Genomic DNA, 20,262 nt, shown 5'->3' on the forward strand with positions numbered 1-20,262 from the left:
TTTTTACTTTTGTTATTGTAATGTACATATATGAACATGTACTTCTTGTATTATATAATTTATAATTTTGGAATAAAGTAAATTAAATTACATTTGTATTTTAACATCTTTAGATGTCAAGTTTGACCTTAACAACAATAAATATGATAAGGCGACATTATACATTGTAATTTGTGTGCCAGTCATTTGTTATTTAAGATATATATATTATAATAGACCCCTGTTTAAACGAAGCTTAAGTGGCAGAAATTTCCCACCTAGATTAAGTGCATGGCCACCTGTCTTAAGCAGCTACTTTGACCTTTTCGCAAAGGTGGCCACTTATTACAGGTTTGACTGTAAATCATTCAAAAAATGAAATATTGTGAAATATCTATAAAATATTGTTCTAGATTCATTTGATTTGATTTAACATATATCATACTTAAAATGCATTGTTTGTTGTATTATTGGTTCTAAATTCAATGAGTTCACTTCTTTATGATAATAAAAGATTTGACTCAATTCTGTTAAAATGATTTTTCATAATTTTTCAAGAATGCTGTGCCTTTGCATGACCTACTATATATACATATATATCTTCAATCTTGTACCAGTTTTCTCTGACCATTGATTTTGTTCAGATCAAAGTTAATTCTATCCAGAACAATTAAAGGGGTGTCATTGAACAAGTTCTATGTGATTCTATATATAATTTCACTCAGAACTGTTTGCCATTAACCCTTTGAATAAGCTATATGATGCCTTTATTAAGTGTGTTTCCTCCAATTAATCAGAATATGGGTGACTGGTACAATGGTCATAGGCCGAGATATACCCAGCCAGCGTATGGAGGGTCCCTACCAACGGTCCAGACAGGTCAGAGGTATGAAGATTGGGAGATGGGTAGGGAAACTGGTATTAACCCCTCAATGCAGACTAGGTTAATTCATGTGCATGAACAGCGAGGACCACATTTTAATCCCAGTGGACATTATTACAACAATGCACAATCTGATAATGTTGACTATTTGCCAGAAGATACTCCAGGATATCGGCCATATGATCAGTCATTGCAAGAAGAAACTAACAGATATCAGCCATACGATCAGTCATTGCCAAAAGAAACTCCAGGATATCAGGCTTATGATCAGTCATTGCCAGAAGAAACTCCAGGATATCGGGCTTATGATCAATTATGGCCAGAAGAAACTCGGGGATATCAGCAATATGATCAGTCATTGCCAGAAGAAACTTCAGGATATCGGGCATATGATCAGTTATTGCCAGGAGAAACTCCAGGATATCGGGCATATGATAAGTCATTGTCAAGAGAAACTCCAGGATATCAGCCATATGATACGTCATTGCCAGATGAAACTCAAAGATATCAGCCCTTTGATCAGCCATTGCCAGAAGAAACTCAAAGATATCAGCCCTATGACCAGCCATTGCCAGAAGAAACTCCAGGATATCGGCTCTATGATCAGCCATTGCTAGAAGAAACTCCAGGATATCAGCCCTATGATCAGCCATTGCCAGAAGAAACTCAAAGATATCAGCCCTATGATCAGCCATTGCCAGAAGAAACTCAAAGATATCGGCCCTATGATCAGTCATTGCCAGAAGAAAGATATCAGCCATTAAATCAGTTATTGCCAGGAAAAAGTCCAGGACATCATGCATATGATCGACCTTATGGTGGTGGAAGAAATAATGCCCAACGATCTCATGGACTGCAGAATTTCAATCAATTGGGTGGAATGTCAAAATCTCGAGGCTACAACAACAGAGGAAGAATTGTACCAAGCTCATTTAGTGGAAGACAGTATAACTCTAGCAGTGGTAGAGGCAAAAAAGCGTTTACTGCACAAAACCATAGGAATTTAACCTCAGTGAAAACTTTTTCACCAAAATATAATCCTTCTACATCAGATGTTTCAACAAAGAAGAGTTCAACAGGTCCGGTGAAGATGAACTCTAAAGAAAAAGTTGAAATAAATAAGCACTCTGTTGAAAAAGAATCGAGTGTAACTGTTAGTATTACACTAGACAATGAAGAACAGAGTTCAGTTACAGAAGAAACAACAGAAGTCAATGCAATAACAGAGCAAGAACCTAATGTAGCTAAGGAAGATAAAGAACCTGTCTTAAATCTATTTGCAACACTTAAAGAGACTAGTGGAAAACATGGTTTAACTGAAAATGAAGAAGAACCATTATCTTGTGATAGCACCCACAATGCTTCTAACCATAAACTTGATAATCTAGAAGGGAACCCATTGCATAACAATCAACGAAAAGAAGACAAGATTCTTGTAAAAAATGTTTCAGATGTAAGTCATGGGATTGACAATGTTTGTCTATCTGAGAAAATGTCAAAAACAAATTCAAGTTCTGCTTGCTTTTTAGAACCTGAAAATGACACATCAGTTAAATTGGATGGTAAAGATGTTAAAAATTGTGAAGGTTTTGGCAGAGAAGATGCTGGTTGTGGAGGTAATGTTGACACAGAAAATCAAAGTGGCATACCGTTACCAAGTATTCAACAATTGCAGGAAAGAGTCATGGAGAAGATTAAGAACAAGTCTCCAATGAGAAACTTGCTAGCTGAACAGGCTGCCTCTTTGTCTATAAAATGGACTGCACACCAATCAACAAATATGAACTCTGAATTTGATGATGGCAATCAGAAGGAACTTGATCATGGTGGTCCAGATAATGGCAATGAGATAGAAAGAGAAGATGAATTTGATGAAATTGAAGTTGAATTTGATGTTATCAGTGGAAATGTAAAACCAAAAGGTGTTCCTGATAATGGTAATGAGATAGAAATAGAAGATGCATTAGAAGAAATTGGGGTGGAATTTGATGATAGGAGCAAAACAGAAAGACCAAAAGGGGGTCCTGATAATGATGATAAAATAGAAATTACAGATGCATTAAAAGAAGTTGAATCTGAATCAAAAGATGGTCAAGATAATGGCTATGTGATAGAAAATATAGAAAGAGCAGAAGATGAACATATTGAAGCATCTGGTGTTACTGATCTTGAGAACATTGATTGTGCTGATGTTATTATGGAACAAGAATGTAGTCTGGATAAAAGTGAAGTTAAGAAAGATGCTGCTATGTTAGACAAAGAATCTGTTTATTCAAGTATTGAAATGGAACTGGATTCATCAGAAAAATATCATGACATGCTTGTAAATCTTGAAGAAACAATGTCAAAGGTTCTAACATTGAAAGATGACAACTCTGTTAACAAAAGCTCAATTAATATGAAAGGCTGTAACACCATAAGGGAAAATGAATGTTCAGGTAATACATTTGCGGAAATGTGAAATCCCTGAGGCTTTTAAATGAACATTTTACTGTACATGTACTTGGCAGATTTTATTGGTCAGTTTATATAACCAACATCAAAATATCGATGACTATTGATGATATACTTAGGTTTACCATTACAGTCAACTAACTTTACATCAGTATTTGTTGCCAGTTGCCATTCGATGATTTGGCAGTATTTTACAATTTAGAACATCATTTTCTGTTACGTTTTCTGATTAATAAGAGCTGCTTGTACATGTATTATTATACGCACGTTTTTATCATCTGACTCTTCGCATCCATTCATCCAATGTTTTGTATCCATTGACAAAGTTTGTGCATTTACTAATTTGGGAATTTGAGTCTTTACCTTAAAAGCAAACCACAATGTTGTTGTTAACATGGAGCAAGGACTGTGTCATGCAGTGATCCACCTAGGCCTTAATACCATGGTTGGGCACCCTCTGTCCCTTTTCCTGCACCCTGCTCCCTTTTTACTACACCCTGCTTTACCCTTTTGTTTGACAGAGTCAATTTTAAGAAATTAATATTAAAATAAATATATACATAATTTTGTCATTCAATAAAATAAGTAAAATGAATATAACAGGTAAGGTATTTATAACAAACTATTAGTATTGAAAGTAGTTACCACACATACACAATATATATTGAACATTGTCCCTTGAAAGTGCCTAAAAATATGGTAAGGCTCATTTAGTGCAAATCAAAAGTGCCTTTTCTGACCTAGCACCCTGCCCTTTTCAAATCATTGCCGGAGCACTGTCATGGATTTGCCGTATTTCACCTCTCACTGATTCAAATATTTGAGGCCCTCAGACTCGTAATCAATATATCCAGATATCTTTTCATTGATCAATGGCCATAGCTTATTTCCAATGACTTTCAAACAGGTAAATCTATAAATAGATTTTAACAGGGCCTCTCAAGTGTTATGAAACTTGTGCATATGTTTCGTTTATAGATGTTGAAGGAAATCCAATCTCACAAAACTTGGCCATAAAGTATGAGGAACATTTGTGAGGGCACCACTTCTCTAATGAATGCACAAATTCATGTCATTGTTGATGCAAAGCAACTTTTTCCTTTTTGATATAGCATGTCTACAACAACATAACCATGTTTTTTATTTCTTTCTTTCAGTATTAAAATGGACAAGAACTTAATATGATAGGTTTGTTAAAATGTATTCTGTTACCACTGAGGCTTTTTTGGGGCTATGTGGTGTTTTCGATAAGAACCAGGTCCAGCTGCCGGCTTAAATGGGTGATTCAAATAACAATTGGGTCGGTTCAAATTTGGGAAAAAGTAAGTGAATTTTAAGTACTAAGAATAAGTAGTAGCTGGTGAGTTTACTATTTCAGACAGTTCAACAAAAACTTATTGAGAACTCTAGCTAAATAATGTTTGGAAGCTGGCCTGGAGTTATTGGAAATCATGTCTCCAAATGTTAAAAATTTTGGAAAATTACCAGAAAAGTACGGTAAACTTATAAATGGGCATTGTTCGACTGAAAAACAACAGCAGACAAGCGTTGTTTTTGCTCCACAGCACTCTTGATTTTCAAAGATTCGTTCATTTGAAAAAGATTATTAAAATTTTGCATTATTATAATGGGTTACAGCTAACTGCTAAAAACAGCTGAAAAATGCCTCAGTGATCATGCTTGTTGTACCTTTCATTTCACATTCTGTATATGTAATATGTTTATGCCAGAGAAAAGAGATTTTTAGATTTTCATTTCAAATTTAATAGGCAGAATTTATTTTTCTAATGAAGCATTATGTGGTACATAATAATATTGGTGCCTTTTTTCCAAATTTTTGACCAATTTTTCAGTAGGCTGAATTTTTTTATAAAGAAAATAAAAGTTTTGGCATAGGGGTTATGACTGAGTGACCGTCGATGAGAATCTAAAAATAATCTTTGGCCGATCAGTAAGAACTGTAACTGTTGTGCTTAATTTTAGCTTCTGTTGGGTAGCAAGGGATTTGTACATTTCAGGGGCATTTATAATGTCGGCTTCTTTAAAGATGAACAATAGAAATACTTTAAGACAAACATTTTATTATATGACTATGTGGTTTATAGAGATAGTTCAGTAAAATAAAAATGATATTTCACAATACACTAGTATTAAGTAACCAACTGTGAAATAACATTTTGATATTTTCACTGTTTTGAAATTTTAGGCTGCTCTAAATACCAAATGATGTAAATCGAACGTCAGCGCGCACAGGGCTGGTACATAGAAATGAATTACATTTGCATACAATTTGGTGCGCTTTTCTAAAAATCAACAATAAACTGTCATAAAATGTCCTTTTTAGGCATATAATAAAAAGTTTTGTTTTTTTTTGGTTCAGTGTGAGATTGCAATATATTTCACCTCGTGAACACCATAAGTCAATATAACTATTACGATCTTACACTGAAACAAACAATTATCCTCTATACATTCAAAGACATTTCATTGACATAACTTCAAAATGTTATTCATGTACTTAAATGTGTGTAATTATTAATAAAAACTGTTTAAAAAACTGCTAAAATATCACATTGCATGCCTTGAAATATGACACACGCTTTGCTTGTTGAATTTAGGGTCATGTGATACGTTGAAAACATCCCAGCATGCAATGAGATATTTTTTGACGCTTTTTTTAACTGGGAATTTGTGGCCACTTGGCTATTAGTTAAAACCCCATTTATAAAGGCTATTTTTTTATCTATGTACACAAATGATGAGCTTTTTTTGTTTTGATTACAAAATTCAAATGAGTTAAACATGATAACGCATTAAAATTAATGTGTTTTCTTTTGTGCATCAATTTATATTTTCACCAAGTAATAGTGATTTCCAAACAAATGTTATATTCAAATCTGCGTCATTAATCTAAAGCCAAAGTTAGGTTAATTGATATATTTCAATAGTGTGAACGACGGGGTATTTAATTTTAAAGAATCACACACGAAATAACATGACTTAAAATAGTCAAACCATTCAAATATTTCAATTAACCTAACTTTGGCTTTAGATGAAATAGTGCATGTTGTCAAACTCTGACAAAGTGTTCCTTTATTAGAAAAGTAAACAATGGGCTAATTGTTCAGAACATTGTAAAGTTAACGACATGATTAACGATATCTTCTAAACTGGGCTATTTTATGATGTGCTTGTATATTTAAATAAAATAAGTACAGCTGAATTGTTGTATGGATACAGATACTTGTGTGTCCATCAAACTTCCAGACCAATAAAGATTTGAAAGTTAACAAAAGTGCCGTTAACAACGTTGTTAACTAAAAAAAAATGTTCTGAAAAATTGACCCAATATCTGTTTAATATTAGACATATCATTAAGTAATTAACATATACATGTATATTATAAATATGATATATTATAGAAGAGCACCTTAGATAGATGATTGCACTTTACCAATTAAGCTTGTGTAGCGCTTAGGTTATACTAATTTATTTTATGCTTTCGATGGTTTATAGAATTTTTTTATCAGTGAAATAAAAATGATATTTCACTGTGTGAAGAGTGAAATAACGTTTGATATTTTAACTGCTTTGAAATTTTAGCCTACTCCCAATTCCCAATCAAAAGTGAATGTGCACAGGGCACACATATTCAATGATGTCATTTCCGAAATTATGTTACATTCACATACAATTTGGCACAATTTTCTGAATCACTTTAAGGCAAAAAATAATAAGAATTTTTATTTTTCAATGAAATATCACAATATATTTCACCCTGGAAATACAGACTTTCGGTTATTATATTACGATCTTACACTGAAACTAACAATTATCTTCTATCTATTTAGTTAACTGCTAAAGACAGTTATTTACCTATATGAATCACTCTCAAGACTGTTGCCTGGGTAAAAACCACTTCTGGTGTCACTTCTGAGAGCCCAAGAGGAAGTTTGGGCTGATTGGGCCCAAGCCTACAGTCTCTGGGGAACATGTTTGACTTGTGCACATCATAACCATAACTCTTTGGCCTACTGTTCTGTAATTATCTCCCTTGTAACAAATGAATTTACTTCTGATTAGAAATTGAACAGCTTGATGAAATTTGGGACCTACTCCAAGATGGAATAGAATGAAACTTGAATCATCAGTATATATATATAACAATGTGAAAATTTGAGTGTTGCAAGAATCACAACTCTGGGACCCAATTTTTACAAATTGTCTCCCTTTTTTGATAAAAGTTTATAAAATTTGTCAACAAAGTCAATAAAATTGCAAGATTGATTAATGACAATATGAAATTGTGCACAAGAAATAAACAAACTGTTATTTTGTGTCGAAAGTACCTACCTTGACAAACAAATATGTTGAATAGAAACAGAGTGACATCAGAAATGGAATTGGTGGCAATATACATGTATTTGCACCTATTTGTATAACCATAACTCTTTGGTCCATATTCTCAAAGTTAACTCCCTTGATGTGTATTACGTTTTAGATATTAAAAATTATTGATATGTATTTTGTATGGACTGGTAAAATCGCTTTCAGGGCTTGCTCAAATTTTGGGTTTTATACAGCAGGGCTTGTTGAAAAATGTAATGCCAAGCAGTAGTATATGAATTTGGGCTTGTCCATCCAAAAGACTTATTTCAATGACTGAATGCAAATTTTCAGAACAGAACCTTAATATTGCAATAGAATCTCATAGAAATTGGTTATGATCTAAGAGCATATTTGTATATCAGTAGGTAACCAAACTGACGGATAACATACCTTTAAATTTATCTCCTTGTCAAATATGCTATTATACAGGGCCCTTCATGGATCAAGTTACCTTTTTTAATTAATAAAAGACGATGTCAGGATAGTCTCATGCAGTTAGAAGCCAAGTCCACATGCATTTTTTTACCAGAGTTATGGTTTGATTTAAGTAACTCTCTCCATTGGTCTAACAGTTAAGTATATTAATATCAGGTTAGGCTTCATATTAATTGCTTTTGCAATGTTTGTCTGCGTGAACAGCTATGGATGAAGGGAATGCAGCTAATTTAGAGGACCCAGAAGATGAAGACACCCAGTCCCCACCCCGTCTACCCCAGGGCAGTGGGGCTACTGTCAGGAAAGCCCCGGTGAGCCCAGGTGGGTATCTATATAATAACAATTATTATTGATTGATTATACGGGATGGCTGGGGGTTTGAGAAAATCGATTGTTTGAAAAAGCCTCAATAAATACTTCACATTGTGTCCGTCATTTAAAGACATAATGTAGTCAATATTTTTAATTATTAATTTATTAATTTGAGGTATTTGCATGGCGCTGGTGTCATTGGTAATGTGGTGTCAAAACTAAATCGTTGGCCTTTACACACATAGACATGAAACTTGTTACACGTGGTAGTGGTACCAATTGGAATGTGCAAAAGAGGAGGGCAGCCCATATTATGTTAATAAAATTTATTTCTTGACCAACTGAGAAATGGAACAAATTTTAACCTTTTGACTTCCTGCAGTAGTCCGGGTTGCTGTGGTTTGATGAAAATACCAAGTATTATTTATTGGGCTGAATGTTAACCATTTGATTAATGTCATCATTGTTAACTTTTAACAGTGAATTATTTGATGATGTATTAGTATATTTAAATAAAACATGCACAGCTGAACATTTTGTCTCGATTGTTGTTAGACATTCTGCAGATTACAAGACTAGTGTAGCCACATACCTCCCTGAGCAGAAAGAAATTCCAAGTTAACAACTAGGGCATTAACAAAGTTATTAACTTTATTTTTGCTCACTTGTGTTGGCGCAAATTTCTTTCAACTAACCAGTGCACACTTTACCAAAGTTATTAACTTTATTTTTGCTCACTTGTGTTGGCGCAAATTTCTTTCAACTAACCAGTGCACACTTTACCAGTTATTTACAAAATGGAAGTATTGCTTTGTCGGAAGGTTTGCAAATATTCAAATCCGAATCTGTCTCTCATCCCTACTAAGGCCAGAACAGGAGCGTAAAAACAAAAGTATTTATATGTGAGGTACAAAAATGTATCAATTAGAATTTGATTGAAATTATTTTCTTATGAATTCAAAACACTAACAATTATCATTTCAGAGTCCTTTCTTGGTATGAGTGATGGTGACTATGATGATGATGATGACGACGACGATGATGATTTATTGCAGACAGCACCAGCATTCTTGAAATCTGTAGACGAGATTATGTAAGTATCACAGAGTAATAGAATTTAAGTTTCTTCTGGTTTTTAGTTTTTATTTAGTGTTTTAAAGAAAAGTTTGTTTAGGTTTAAATATAAACATGGAACTGTCTTTTGTACTAATTCTTAGAAATAAAAGGTTAAAATACTTAGTTTTTTTAACACAATGTTTTAAGTAAGATATTAAATTTATATGAGGCCTGTTCTTAAAATTTGTGGGCAGGAGGTAATAATTCCACCATTTATTAATGTAAACAATATAACATAGCACTTGTCATTGTATGCAATAGGGTATGGATTTATTATGTATGCATGACGTTAGCAACCCTGGCTGGAGCTTTTTAATGGCACAGATTGAATGCTTTTCGTTGGAACAGAATGATCATGTTTATTTTTTAGTTTAGAGTTAAGGAAAGCATTGTCCATGTCTCAAAATCCCATCTTTGTTTTTTGAGGGAGAGGGGGGGGGGGGAGTTTCACTTGCACCCTTGAATTATCTATTATTATAGCGTAAGCCTGCGTTGTGGGGCATGGTGCACTGACACGATATAATCCTGGCTAGAGCTACCCCCTAGTCCTTAAATTTGCTCCCTCGTACTACACTAGCACACAATACCCCTGTTTAACATCCCTCTTGGAAGACTTTGTTTCAGGGCCAAGGCTGTTTGAGTGTCTTAAAAGTAGACCACTAACAATATTTAAATATATTACATCCATGTTTTGATGAAACTTATATCAAGTTACCTGTTTTCAGTTCCCGCCCATTACCTGCCACACCCACGAAGCTCTTTAAATCCAGCCAGGATGGTCTCAACTCTAGTGGTATTGAGGTAATAGCCATTTTCTCCTTAAATCCAGCCAGTAGAGTCTCAACTCCAGTGGTATTGAGGTAATAGCCATTTTCTCCTTAAATCCAGCCAGTAGAGTCTCAACTCAAGTGGTACTGAGGTAACAGCCATTTCCCTCCTTAAGTCCAGTCAGGATAGTCTCAACTCCAGTGGTATTGAGGTAACAGCCATTACCCTCCTTAAATCCAGCCAGTAGAGTCTCAACTCCAGTGGTATTGAGGTAACAGCCATTTTCCTCCTTAAATCCAGCCAGTAGAGTCTCAACTCAAGTAGTATTGAGGTGATAGCTATTTCCCTCCTTAAAACCAGCCAGATAGTCTCAACTCAAGTAGTTCTGAGGTAACAGCCATTTTCCTCCTTACATCCAGTCAGGATAGTCTCAACTCAAGTGGTATTAAGGTAACAGCTGTTTCCCTCCTTAAATCCAGCCAGGATAGTCTCAACTCAAGTGGTATTAAGGTAACAGCTGTTTTCCTCCTTAAATCCAGCCAGGATAGTCTCAACTCAAGCTGTATTGAGGAACAGCTATTTAAGTCCTTCAATCCAGCCAGTATAGTCTCAACTCCAGTGGTATAGAGGTAACAGCCATTGTCACCTTAAATCCAGCAAGAATAATGTCAACTCAAGTGGTATTGAGTTCCTCCTTAAATCCAGACAAGATAGTCTCAACTCAAGGGGTATAGAGGTTACAGCCATTTTCCTCCTTAAATCCAGACAGGATAGTCTCAATTCAAGTGGTATAGAGGTTACAGCCATTTCCCTCCGTAAATCCAGACAAGATAGTCTCAACTCAAGTGGTATTGAGGTCACAGCCATTTTCCTTCTTCAATCCTGCCAGAATAGTCTCAACTCAAGTGTCATATTTTCCAACTGTTTGTTTGGAACTTCTGCTGTAATTTACTCTTATGTTTCAGCCATACTTGGATAGAGAGTCTCCGGTGCCGAAGCAGACGGGTTACAACCTTGACTCACTCCTAGATGCTCACAGAGAACATGTAAGTGATCTGATTACAAAGTTTCCAGTCAATCCTCAGAGCTGGTTTCAAACTTTAAGCCACAAGGGCCTGTAGAATAACCAAAAAATATAGAAAAGGATATGTATTGTATTTAAGGCCTTTAATTGCTTTTAACATTTTGACAATCAAATAAAAATAAAAAGTTCAGTATTATCACACAAAGATAAAAACTATAGATATGAATATTCAAAATAGTAGTTTGCTACTCTGCTTTCAGCATTTTCTGTTGTTGGCTATAAAGAGTGTTGCCAAGTCTAAATATTTGTAGAACACGACCTCAGGTTCCCAATACTTGATAAATGTGAATAACATCATTCCTGTATAGGTTGGAGTTCATGTGAGATGGGTGTGGTGGATAACTCTAGCTAGCATTGCTGGGTATTAATGAAAGTTGGTGTTTAGGAAGCTTGCTTGGGATGGCTTTTGAGAGAGGTTGGGTGAAGTTCAAAGTCACTGTTACTAGAAATTAAAAATGGTTTTCCCCCAATAATTTGAGTAAGAATTGATTGATAGTGATAAAAGTTGGTGTGTAGGTAACTTATGTGAAGAGCTAGCTTGGGATTGCTTTAGAGGGTGGTTGGGTCAAGTTCAAGGTCACTGTAACTATAAATATAAAAATGTTTTCCCCCCCAAAAAAAAATTGAGTAAGAATTGATTGCAGTGCTTCTAGATTTCATTTCTTATTTTATTGTGTATGATTAGTCCATTAGTTTTCGCCTTGTCATAGCCCTGGTTTCATTTGCATTGTCAGAATAGTAAGCAGGCAAAATGAAACTTGGTACACATGTTGCCAGAGGATCATATCAGGCATAACAAGGCACATAACTCTAACTTCAATACTTGTGGAGTTATGCCCCTTGTCAAAGTGAAAAACAACCACAAACGGGCGTGAGCATTCGCTAGGCGGCATTTTTGTTTTCATTACACACATTTATGTTCATGGCTTCAGGTGGAGGTTGAAAAAGAGATGTGTATAATAGAACAGGAGCTTAAGGTAGGATTTACATGCACTCACACATATTTTTGCTTTGCAAAGTCAAGAATTCAATCGGTTGTCAGGTTAGCGCAGTGGTAAGCACACTCGCTTCCTACCTAGGCGACCCGGGTTCAATTCCTGGCCTGGGCGCATGTGAGTTTGGTTTGTAGTCACCAAGCTGGACAAGTAGGTTTCCTCCGGGTACTCAGGTTTCCCCACAACACATACCACACTCTTGCGCAAAATTGTGCCAACGAGAGTGATTTATGTAATGTTGTAATAACTTAATTCACAATCGTAAAATAAATAAGTTTAAACTAAGTGTTAAATCTTACAAATTGAAATTCACCATTTAACATTTCAACAACTTTTCTTTAGAAAGTCTCCGTCTTGAATGCCACTTTTTTCTTTTATATCAAACAATATCTTTTGTGTTCTTATGATCAAGAATGTTGGTTTAGAAAATCTAGGAGTCTTTAAATGTACGAAGAACTTGCGTGTGCAGATTTATTTACATTTGGCCGGAATCAAGCATGTTTATATGTACCTTAATAAAATTCCAGGATGACATTCAGAAAGGGGGATTTGCAAGAATACTGGAAAAACCTATAGTGGAAGTTACTGGTAAAATATACTGCTTTGTTCATTCAAAAAATCTTGTCTTTTTTTATTAATGCCCCCTTTTAAATACAAATTTTTGTCAACCATTATGCCCCCTGAGCCCCACTCTGTCAGAAAAAATGGGGAATGTTAAATAAAGGTGTGTTGAGAAAAAAGTCATTGATTATTAACTGTTGCAAAAAAATTATATTAACTGTTGTCAAAAAAATAGTTTAAAAATCGCAGCCTTTGAATTACTGCATCCTAAATCCCTTAGACTGTCCTTGACCTTTGACCCACTGAAGTAAAATATGATAGGGGCTATCTACTAGTAAACAGCAATCTATCACTGAAGTTTCATGGTCCTACATCACTATGCTCCAGTTATTGTGCGGACATAAGTTTTCATAAGTCTGTTGACCTTTACCTAAAACATCATGGTAGTTTGCATTGAACGGTAGATGACCCCAATTTGGAAAGTCAAGGGTCAGTATATCAAAGGTCAAGGTCCTCACTTTCATGAAAATGTCTTCAACCCTTAGGAATCAATGCATTTTGTCACAAAACACCTTTATTCAGTCTTCTACATGTTTTTGACAAAATGGCGCTCTAGGGGCATAGTGTTTGTTTAAGAAATGTCAAGTTGTTTTCACTTTAATTTGTCATTTTCATCTTGATTGCTTCATTTAAACTGTAATATATTTGTAATTTTGGCCATAATCCAGCTATTGTTTAAGGTAATCACATGAACGGCATATATATAAATAGCTACAGTACTCATTTGCATAAAAAGTCTCATGGCTATGGCAAAAATAATAGATTTCCTTATCTTTTTTACCTTGCGAAACTCTTCATTTCATGAAATTAATTAGCTTTTATGATTTGATTAATACAATTACCTTTCTGAGGAAGGGAGTCATCTTGTGGTATAGGTGTCCCTCTCTTATCGGAGAGGTTGCGGCCCGATCAGGGTAACTTCTCAAGATGGATGTCCGCATTTTGTCACATTGAAGCTTAAAGAAATTAGTATAACCTTACCTTCTGTTCATGTTTGCAGAGTCACCTTTACCAGAAGAGCATGCAAAATTGCTTCAGCATTATGATGTGCATGAGTCTAAAATCAGGTCATACCGACCTGGGCTGGACGTTTTCCACAGGGGCCAGTACCTGTGCAGATTTGGCCCTGATCTTCGACCTTCACATTGTGGATTCAAGGTCAAGGAAGGATTAAACATTGAGAAGATGCTGAATAGTGTTACCACAGGTGATAAACATACGAGTTATGACAATGCTAAAAGATTTGGCTTTTGATATTTTAATTATAATTAGGAACAAACAAATAATTTGTGTGGTTGTCATGTCCAGAAACAGGTAGGGCGGGTAGGATTTTTTTAGGCTTTATGTTAGAAAGTTATTGTCATCATTGGCGAATGGGACAATCTTTTGTATAATGCTTTTTAAACTACATATTAAAACACAAAAAGAAACCCATGAACTACAAAAACAGTAGGGTCAGCTTTTGTTTTGTAGGTAAGGTCGGGTAATCCAAACCAGAAGTATTTTTTAGGCCTGATTGTTGTTTTTTCACATTATCTGCCGAAGAATGAAAATCAAGGTATTGTCATAACCTTGGTGTTGTTGTCTCTGGAATTGTTTGCTTCATGCAAAACTAATGTTGACCATTGGAATACATTGTATTGTACATTGTTGTATGAAAACATATGTATTATAGCAAGGTCAGCATCGTTTCTTGTCATATACTTGTTGTTGTTGTCTTCAGCATCGTTTCTTGTCATATACTTGGTACCGTTGTCTTCAGCATCGTTTCTTATCATATACTTGGTGTTGTTGTCTTCAGCTTCGTTTCTTGTCATATACTTGGTGTTGTTGTCTTCAGCATCGTTTCTTGTCATATACTTGTTCTTGTTGTCTTCAGCTTCGTTTCTTGTCATATACTTGTTCTTGTTGTCTTCAGCATCGTTTCTTGTCATATACTTGTTCTTGTTGTCTTCAGCATCGTTTCTTGTCATATACTTGTTCTTGTTGTCTTCAGCATCGTTTCTTGTCATATACTTGGTGTTGTTGTCTTCAGCATCGTTTCTTGTCATATACTTGGTGTTGTTGTCTTCAGCATCGTTTCTTGTCATATACTTGGTGTTGTTGTCTTCAGCATCGTTTCTTGTCATATACTTGGTGTTGTTGTCTTCAGCTTTGTTTCTTGTCACATACTTGGTATTGTTGTCTTCAGCATCATTTCTTGTCATATACTTGGTGTTGTTGTCTTCAGCATCGTTTCTTGTCATATACTTGGTATTGTTGTCTTCAGCTTTGTTTCTTGTCACATACTTGGTATTGTTGTCTTCAGCATCGTTTCTTGTCATATACTTGTTCTTGTTGTCTTCAGCTTCGTTTCTTGTCATATACTTGTTCTTGTTGTCTTCAGCATCGTTTCTTGTCACATACTTGGTGTTGTTGTCTTCAGCATCGTTTCTTGTCATATACTTGGTGTTGTTGTCTTCAGCATTGTTTCTTTTTATATACTTGTTCTTGTTGTCTTCAGCATCGTTTCTTGTCATATATTTTGTCTTCAGCTTTGTTTCTTGTCATATACTTGGTGTTGTTGTCTTCAGCATCGTTTCTTGTCATATATTTTGTCTTCAGCATTGTTTCTTGTGATATACTTGGTACTGTTGTCTTCAGCATCGTTTCTTGTCATATATTTTGTCTTCAGCATTGTTTCTTGTCATATACTTGGTACTGTTGTCTTCAGCATCGTTTCTTGTCATATACTTGGTGTTGTTGTCTTCAGCATCGTTTCTTGTCATATACTTGTTCTTGTTGTCTTCAGCATTGGTTCTTGTCATATTCTTGGTGTTGTTGTCTTCAGCATCGTTTCTTGTCATATACTTGGTACTGTTGTCTTCAGCATCGTTTCTTGTCATATACTTGGTACTATTGTCTTCAGCATCGTTTCTGGTCATATACTTGGTACTGTTGTCTTCAGCATCATTGAAACACATGTTGCCAGAGAAGATAAATCAATGGCCAATAACTCTGACTTTAATCATATGTCCAGTAATAGCCCTATTTCAATCAAAGATAACAAAAGACAAGCATTGGCGTTGACTCTGTGGGGCTCTTGTTTTTGCTATGATTGTCTTTTATTTTTATACTCTAATTGAAAAATCCAATAACATGATATTTTGAGAACCGTCTGTTTGCATTAGACACGAAAATGGGGCTTGAAATTCAAATTGCACAGAGCTTAATGTTTTAAATAATGCTATATTTAACTTCTGTGTCATAAATCACATTTTGCAAATAATTATTAACTACCTGCTCTACAGCAGTCTTTTTTATACATTATTTTATTTCAGGGCAACTAAAGACGATTCTCTTCAGTGGGATCATCCAGCTCAAGTTTGATAAAATTCCGTGCAAGAATGAGCTACTAAGGTGGCTCTTTTTCCTCAGTGAGTGATTGTTAATACCAAGTTATGATCATCCATGTTTTTTTTTAAACAAATGTATGTGTATTTACATAAAGTCTGTGTAAATTTTTTATTACTGTAACTCAAAAACCCTCATGCTCAAATCCTTCAATCATGATCATCTTGTAAGTTTCAGTGTGTTGTTTTGTCAGAAAATATAAACAAGTTCTACGATTTACTGGGACACCTCTAATACATATATGCATCATGCTATAGAAAAAGCCCGGACTCTTAACAACTGGTAATACATGCAGCATGTATTACCGGTTGTTAAGAGTCCGGGCTTTTTCTATAGTACTCACGGGTCCGACTATCCGACCCATTCCCAAAGCAAAATATAAGATATTTTTCCCAATCTTCAGAAAAAAAATCCCAATTAAAAAACAAAAACAAAAAAAATATTTTTTTAAAAGTCTTTTTACCTGTACTGGTTCATTTTCAACATCCTAATAAACTATGTGATGTAAAGTTTTTTTTATAATTGAACTCGGAAATCATTGATTTTCATCACATTCAGAGATGATCAGATCAGTATGAAATATTATCTGTCATGATTTATTGCAATAGATATTTACACTCCAAGGATTGATATTTTTGGGGTCTTTTAAAGGGAAATAAAACTAATATTAAATCATTTCCTAATTCGCAGGAGGCTAGACAGCTTTTTCTTTTAACTGTAAAATTTCCCAATTTCGGCATTTTCACAACGCCAAATTTTTCCCAAAATGGGCAGAAAAAGCCCTCATAGTGTCATATAACCGACAAATTTCTAAGGCAGCAGTATACTTAATTTTGAAATTATTGAGTTTGAACCAGATTTTTTGTAAATAGCATGAATCTTTATTCCTTCCAAGATTATTTACCTTTTATATAATTAAGTTTTTTAACTTATAATGAATAAAAAGACCTTTAACAAATATTTTTCAGTGTCAGTTCAGAAAGAGTACATTCTACAGACTGGTTGTTTTAACTTATAATGAATAAAAAGACCTTTAACAAATATTTTTCAGTGTCAGTTCAGAAAGAGTACATTCTACAGACTGGTTGCTGTAATTTGATCCTAGACATCCTTAAGTCGCAGGCCGATAAAGAGGAAACTATGTGGGCTCCCAGTCTACCAGACATTGTGTCAGTGTTCCTGAACTTTGGTAAGATACTTTGATAAGTAGACTTCATTTCTGCAGACTGGTTGCTGTAATTTAATCCTATACATCCTCAAGTCACAGGCTGATAAAGTGGAAACAATGTGGGCTCCCAGTCTACAAGACATTGTGTCAGTGTTCTTGACCTTTGGTAAGATACTTTAATGAGAAGTCTTCATTCTGCAGACTGGTTGCTGTAATTTGATCCTATACATCCTCAAGTCACAGGCTGATAAAGAGGAAACAATGTGGGCTTCCCAGTCTACAGGACATTGTGTCAGTGTTCCTGAACTTTGGTTAGATACTTGAATTAGAAGTCTTCATACTGCAGACTGGTTGCTCTAAATTGATCCTAGACGACATTACAGAAAAGGCTGATAGAGGAAAAACTGAGCGCCGAATTCACAAGACATTGTCTCATTGTTCCTGAAATTTGGCAAGATGCTTTGATAAGAAGTCCTTATTCTTCATCCTGGTCTGCAGAATGGTTTCTACTATCATATATAACTCCCTATCTGATTGACAGGAGAAACTTAACATCTGCTAGCCTTCCTCCTTCCCCGCCTCCATCTCCTTCAATGACGGAATTTCTGACCAACATATTGACCTATATAGCCTACTTTGAAAGTTTAAACAGTAGTCCAACGTGATATATTCAACTAATAGGAGTTCAGCGCTTTATTAAATAAACTTATTCATATTTACGCTATTTATTTTTTTCATCATGATGTTTTTGTTTTTACAGGAGGACAGGAGAGTGTTCTGCTGCCATCTAGTGCAATAACAGAGTCTCTTAGGTAATGCCAGGGAACTTTTTAGCTTGACTGTTTTAGAATAACATTAGTTGAGGTATTGTCGTCAGCATATTCAGCATTGTTGTGAAAAAACTACAACTTTGCCCATACCACAAAAACCATAGAAGATATTCACATTTGTATACATAAAGCTTTTGGTATAATACACTTGTTCAAGGGCACAAACATCTGTGCATGCCTGCAAAAATGCATTTATGCCAAAATCTTTCGTAAATGTAACAAATTTATTTTCTTTCAGAGAGACCTATTTCCAGCAGCCTGAGTACGAACCCTCGGTTCAAGGTCATGATGCACAAGGATACAAGGAACTAAACATGACTCTTGTGTTAAAAGTCCTTACCCATGCATTGTACAACAATTCGTAAGTAGTTTCGGAGTTAATTATTTCGATAATAATATTCATGCGGAAAAGTGTTTCTGCAAAGTGAGAAATAATGGTCTGTATGTAAGGGGTTACTAAATATTTGTTTATTGAAAGTGATAACACATTCATTGTACAACAGATCATAATTAGAGCTATAGATTTCATTTATTTTATGGGGAACATTATTTCCCCCAGCCTTAAAATTAGGTCAAAGGTGGTGATGGTCATAATGTGATCAGGGATGAGTGTCCGCTGATTTCCATGCATCGTATGGCTCCAGGAACTAAAATAAAATAATGACTGTATATATTGTATTTTTACTGATGGAAAGTTGCTTTAGGTTTCTACTTTAGTTGTTGTTAGTGTTGACACTCCAGTTTGCTTCAAATTTTAAGTCAAGAGTGACTTCAAAGTGACTACTAAAAGTACAAAATTAATATGTTTCTGAAGCCCATGCCTCAAACTATTCAACAAAATGGATTCTCCCTTCAGCTGCCAGTTCAATTACATTCCTAGTAAGGAGTTACAAGGAAGAAAATAATGCTGAAAACTGGACATTGGGTGCTCTGCTTGCCCCTGTAGTTCCCAGTGTAATATTTATCTTTTCAGTGGGGTATACAGTGGAACTGAGCTGAATACTATACTCTACATGCTGTACAAGGCATCTCTCGATCAGAATCTGAAAAAGTAAGCTTTAGTTCTTGTTTTGTGAATTGGCATACCTGGTACAAACCATACTATTGTACTGCTGTTATGTGTGGTACTATTGTATTGTACTGCTGTTATGTGTACTAGCTTGAAATTGAAACTTGGTCTCTACAATAATCAAAGTTTTCAGACCTTAAGTCTTTTAATAGAAAAATTGTCTTTTATTTTGACCAACAAAATAATGTTATATGGATATGGACAAATTTCTGCCTGCCCTTTTTTTGCCTACACAGACAAATGATAATTTCATACTTCATTGATTAATATGAACTTTAAATTTTTCTGTAAGTACTCCTTTTATGTGTCAGCAATATGGGAAACCCATAGCATAAGTTTGGGATTAAATCTGTTGGTCTGAAAATGAGGTTGCATCTATCTGAATTGAATTTGGGGTTAAATCTATTAGTCAGAGTTTAAGGCTAAAATTATTGTTCAGAGTTCAAGGCTAAATCTATTGTTCAGAGTTCAAGGCTAAAACTATTGTTCAGAGTTCAAGGCTAAATATATTGTTCAGAGTTCAAGGCTAAAACTATTGTTCAGAGCTCAAGGCTAAATCTATTGTTCAGAGTTAAAGGCTAAATGGAAAGTTCTATTGTTTGTATTTTAGCCTGAGTTTTGGCTTTGATTAATATACTGTTCTGTTGTTATCCCCCCCCTATGAAAAAGGGAGGGGGATATTGAAATGGCGTTGTCCGTCCGTCCGTCTTTCTTTCCGTCCGTCATTCCTTCCGTCTGTCTGTCCATCACCTGCGTTTTCTCAGTA

The 20,262-nt window shown here is 35.0% G+C and overlaps 1 protein-coding gene across 1 annotated transcript in view; it reads left to right on the forward strand.

Moving 5' to 3' along the window:
- LOC128211551 (SMC5-SMC6 complex localization factor protein 2-like) overlaps positions 1 to 20,262 on the forward strand; it is a 31,974-nt gene that overhangs the window by 3,438 nt on the left and 8,274 nt on the right. The window contains exons 2-14 of the mRNA XM_052916464.1: positions 777 to 3,300; positions 8,345 to 8,461; positions 9,437 to 9,545; positions 10,294 to 10,369; positions 11,302 to 11,382; positions 12,353 to 12,397; positions 12,943 to 13,003; positions 14,037 to 14,243; positions 16,357 to 16,452; positions 17,481 to 17,618; positions 18,358 to 18,409; positions 18,666 to 18,788; positions 19,401 to 19,478. Of these exons, the coding sequence (XP_052772424.1) occupies positions 780 to 3,300; positions 8,345 to 8,461; positions 9,437 to 9,545; positions 10,294 to 10,369; positions 11,302 to 11,382; positions 12,353 to 12,397; positions 12,943 to 13,003; positions 14,037 to 14,243; positions 16,357 to 16,452; positions 17,481 to 17,618; positions 18,358 to 18,409; positions 18,666 to 18,788; positions 19,401 to 19,478 (3,704 nt within the window). The 5' untranslated portion in view covers positions 777 to 779. The remainder of the gene's footprint in view (positions 1 to 776; positions 3,301 to 8,344; positions 8,462 to 9,436; positions 9,546 to 10,293; positions 10,370 to 11,301; positions 11,383 to 12,352; positions 12,398 to 12,942; positions 13,004 to 14,036; positions 14,244 to 16,356; positions 16,453 to 17,480; positions 17,619 to 18,357; positions 18,410 to 18,665; positions 18,789 to 19,400; positions 19,479 to 20,262) is intronic.

This window comes from Mya arenaria, chromosome 12, assembly GCF_026914265.1.
Source record: "Mya arenaria isolate MELC-2E11 chromosome 12, ASM2691426v1".
Classification (NCBI taxonomy): domain Eukaryota; kingdom Metazoa; phylum Mollusca; class Bivalvia; order Myida; family Myidae; genus Mya; species Mya arenaria.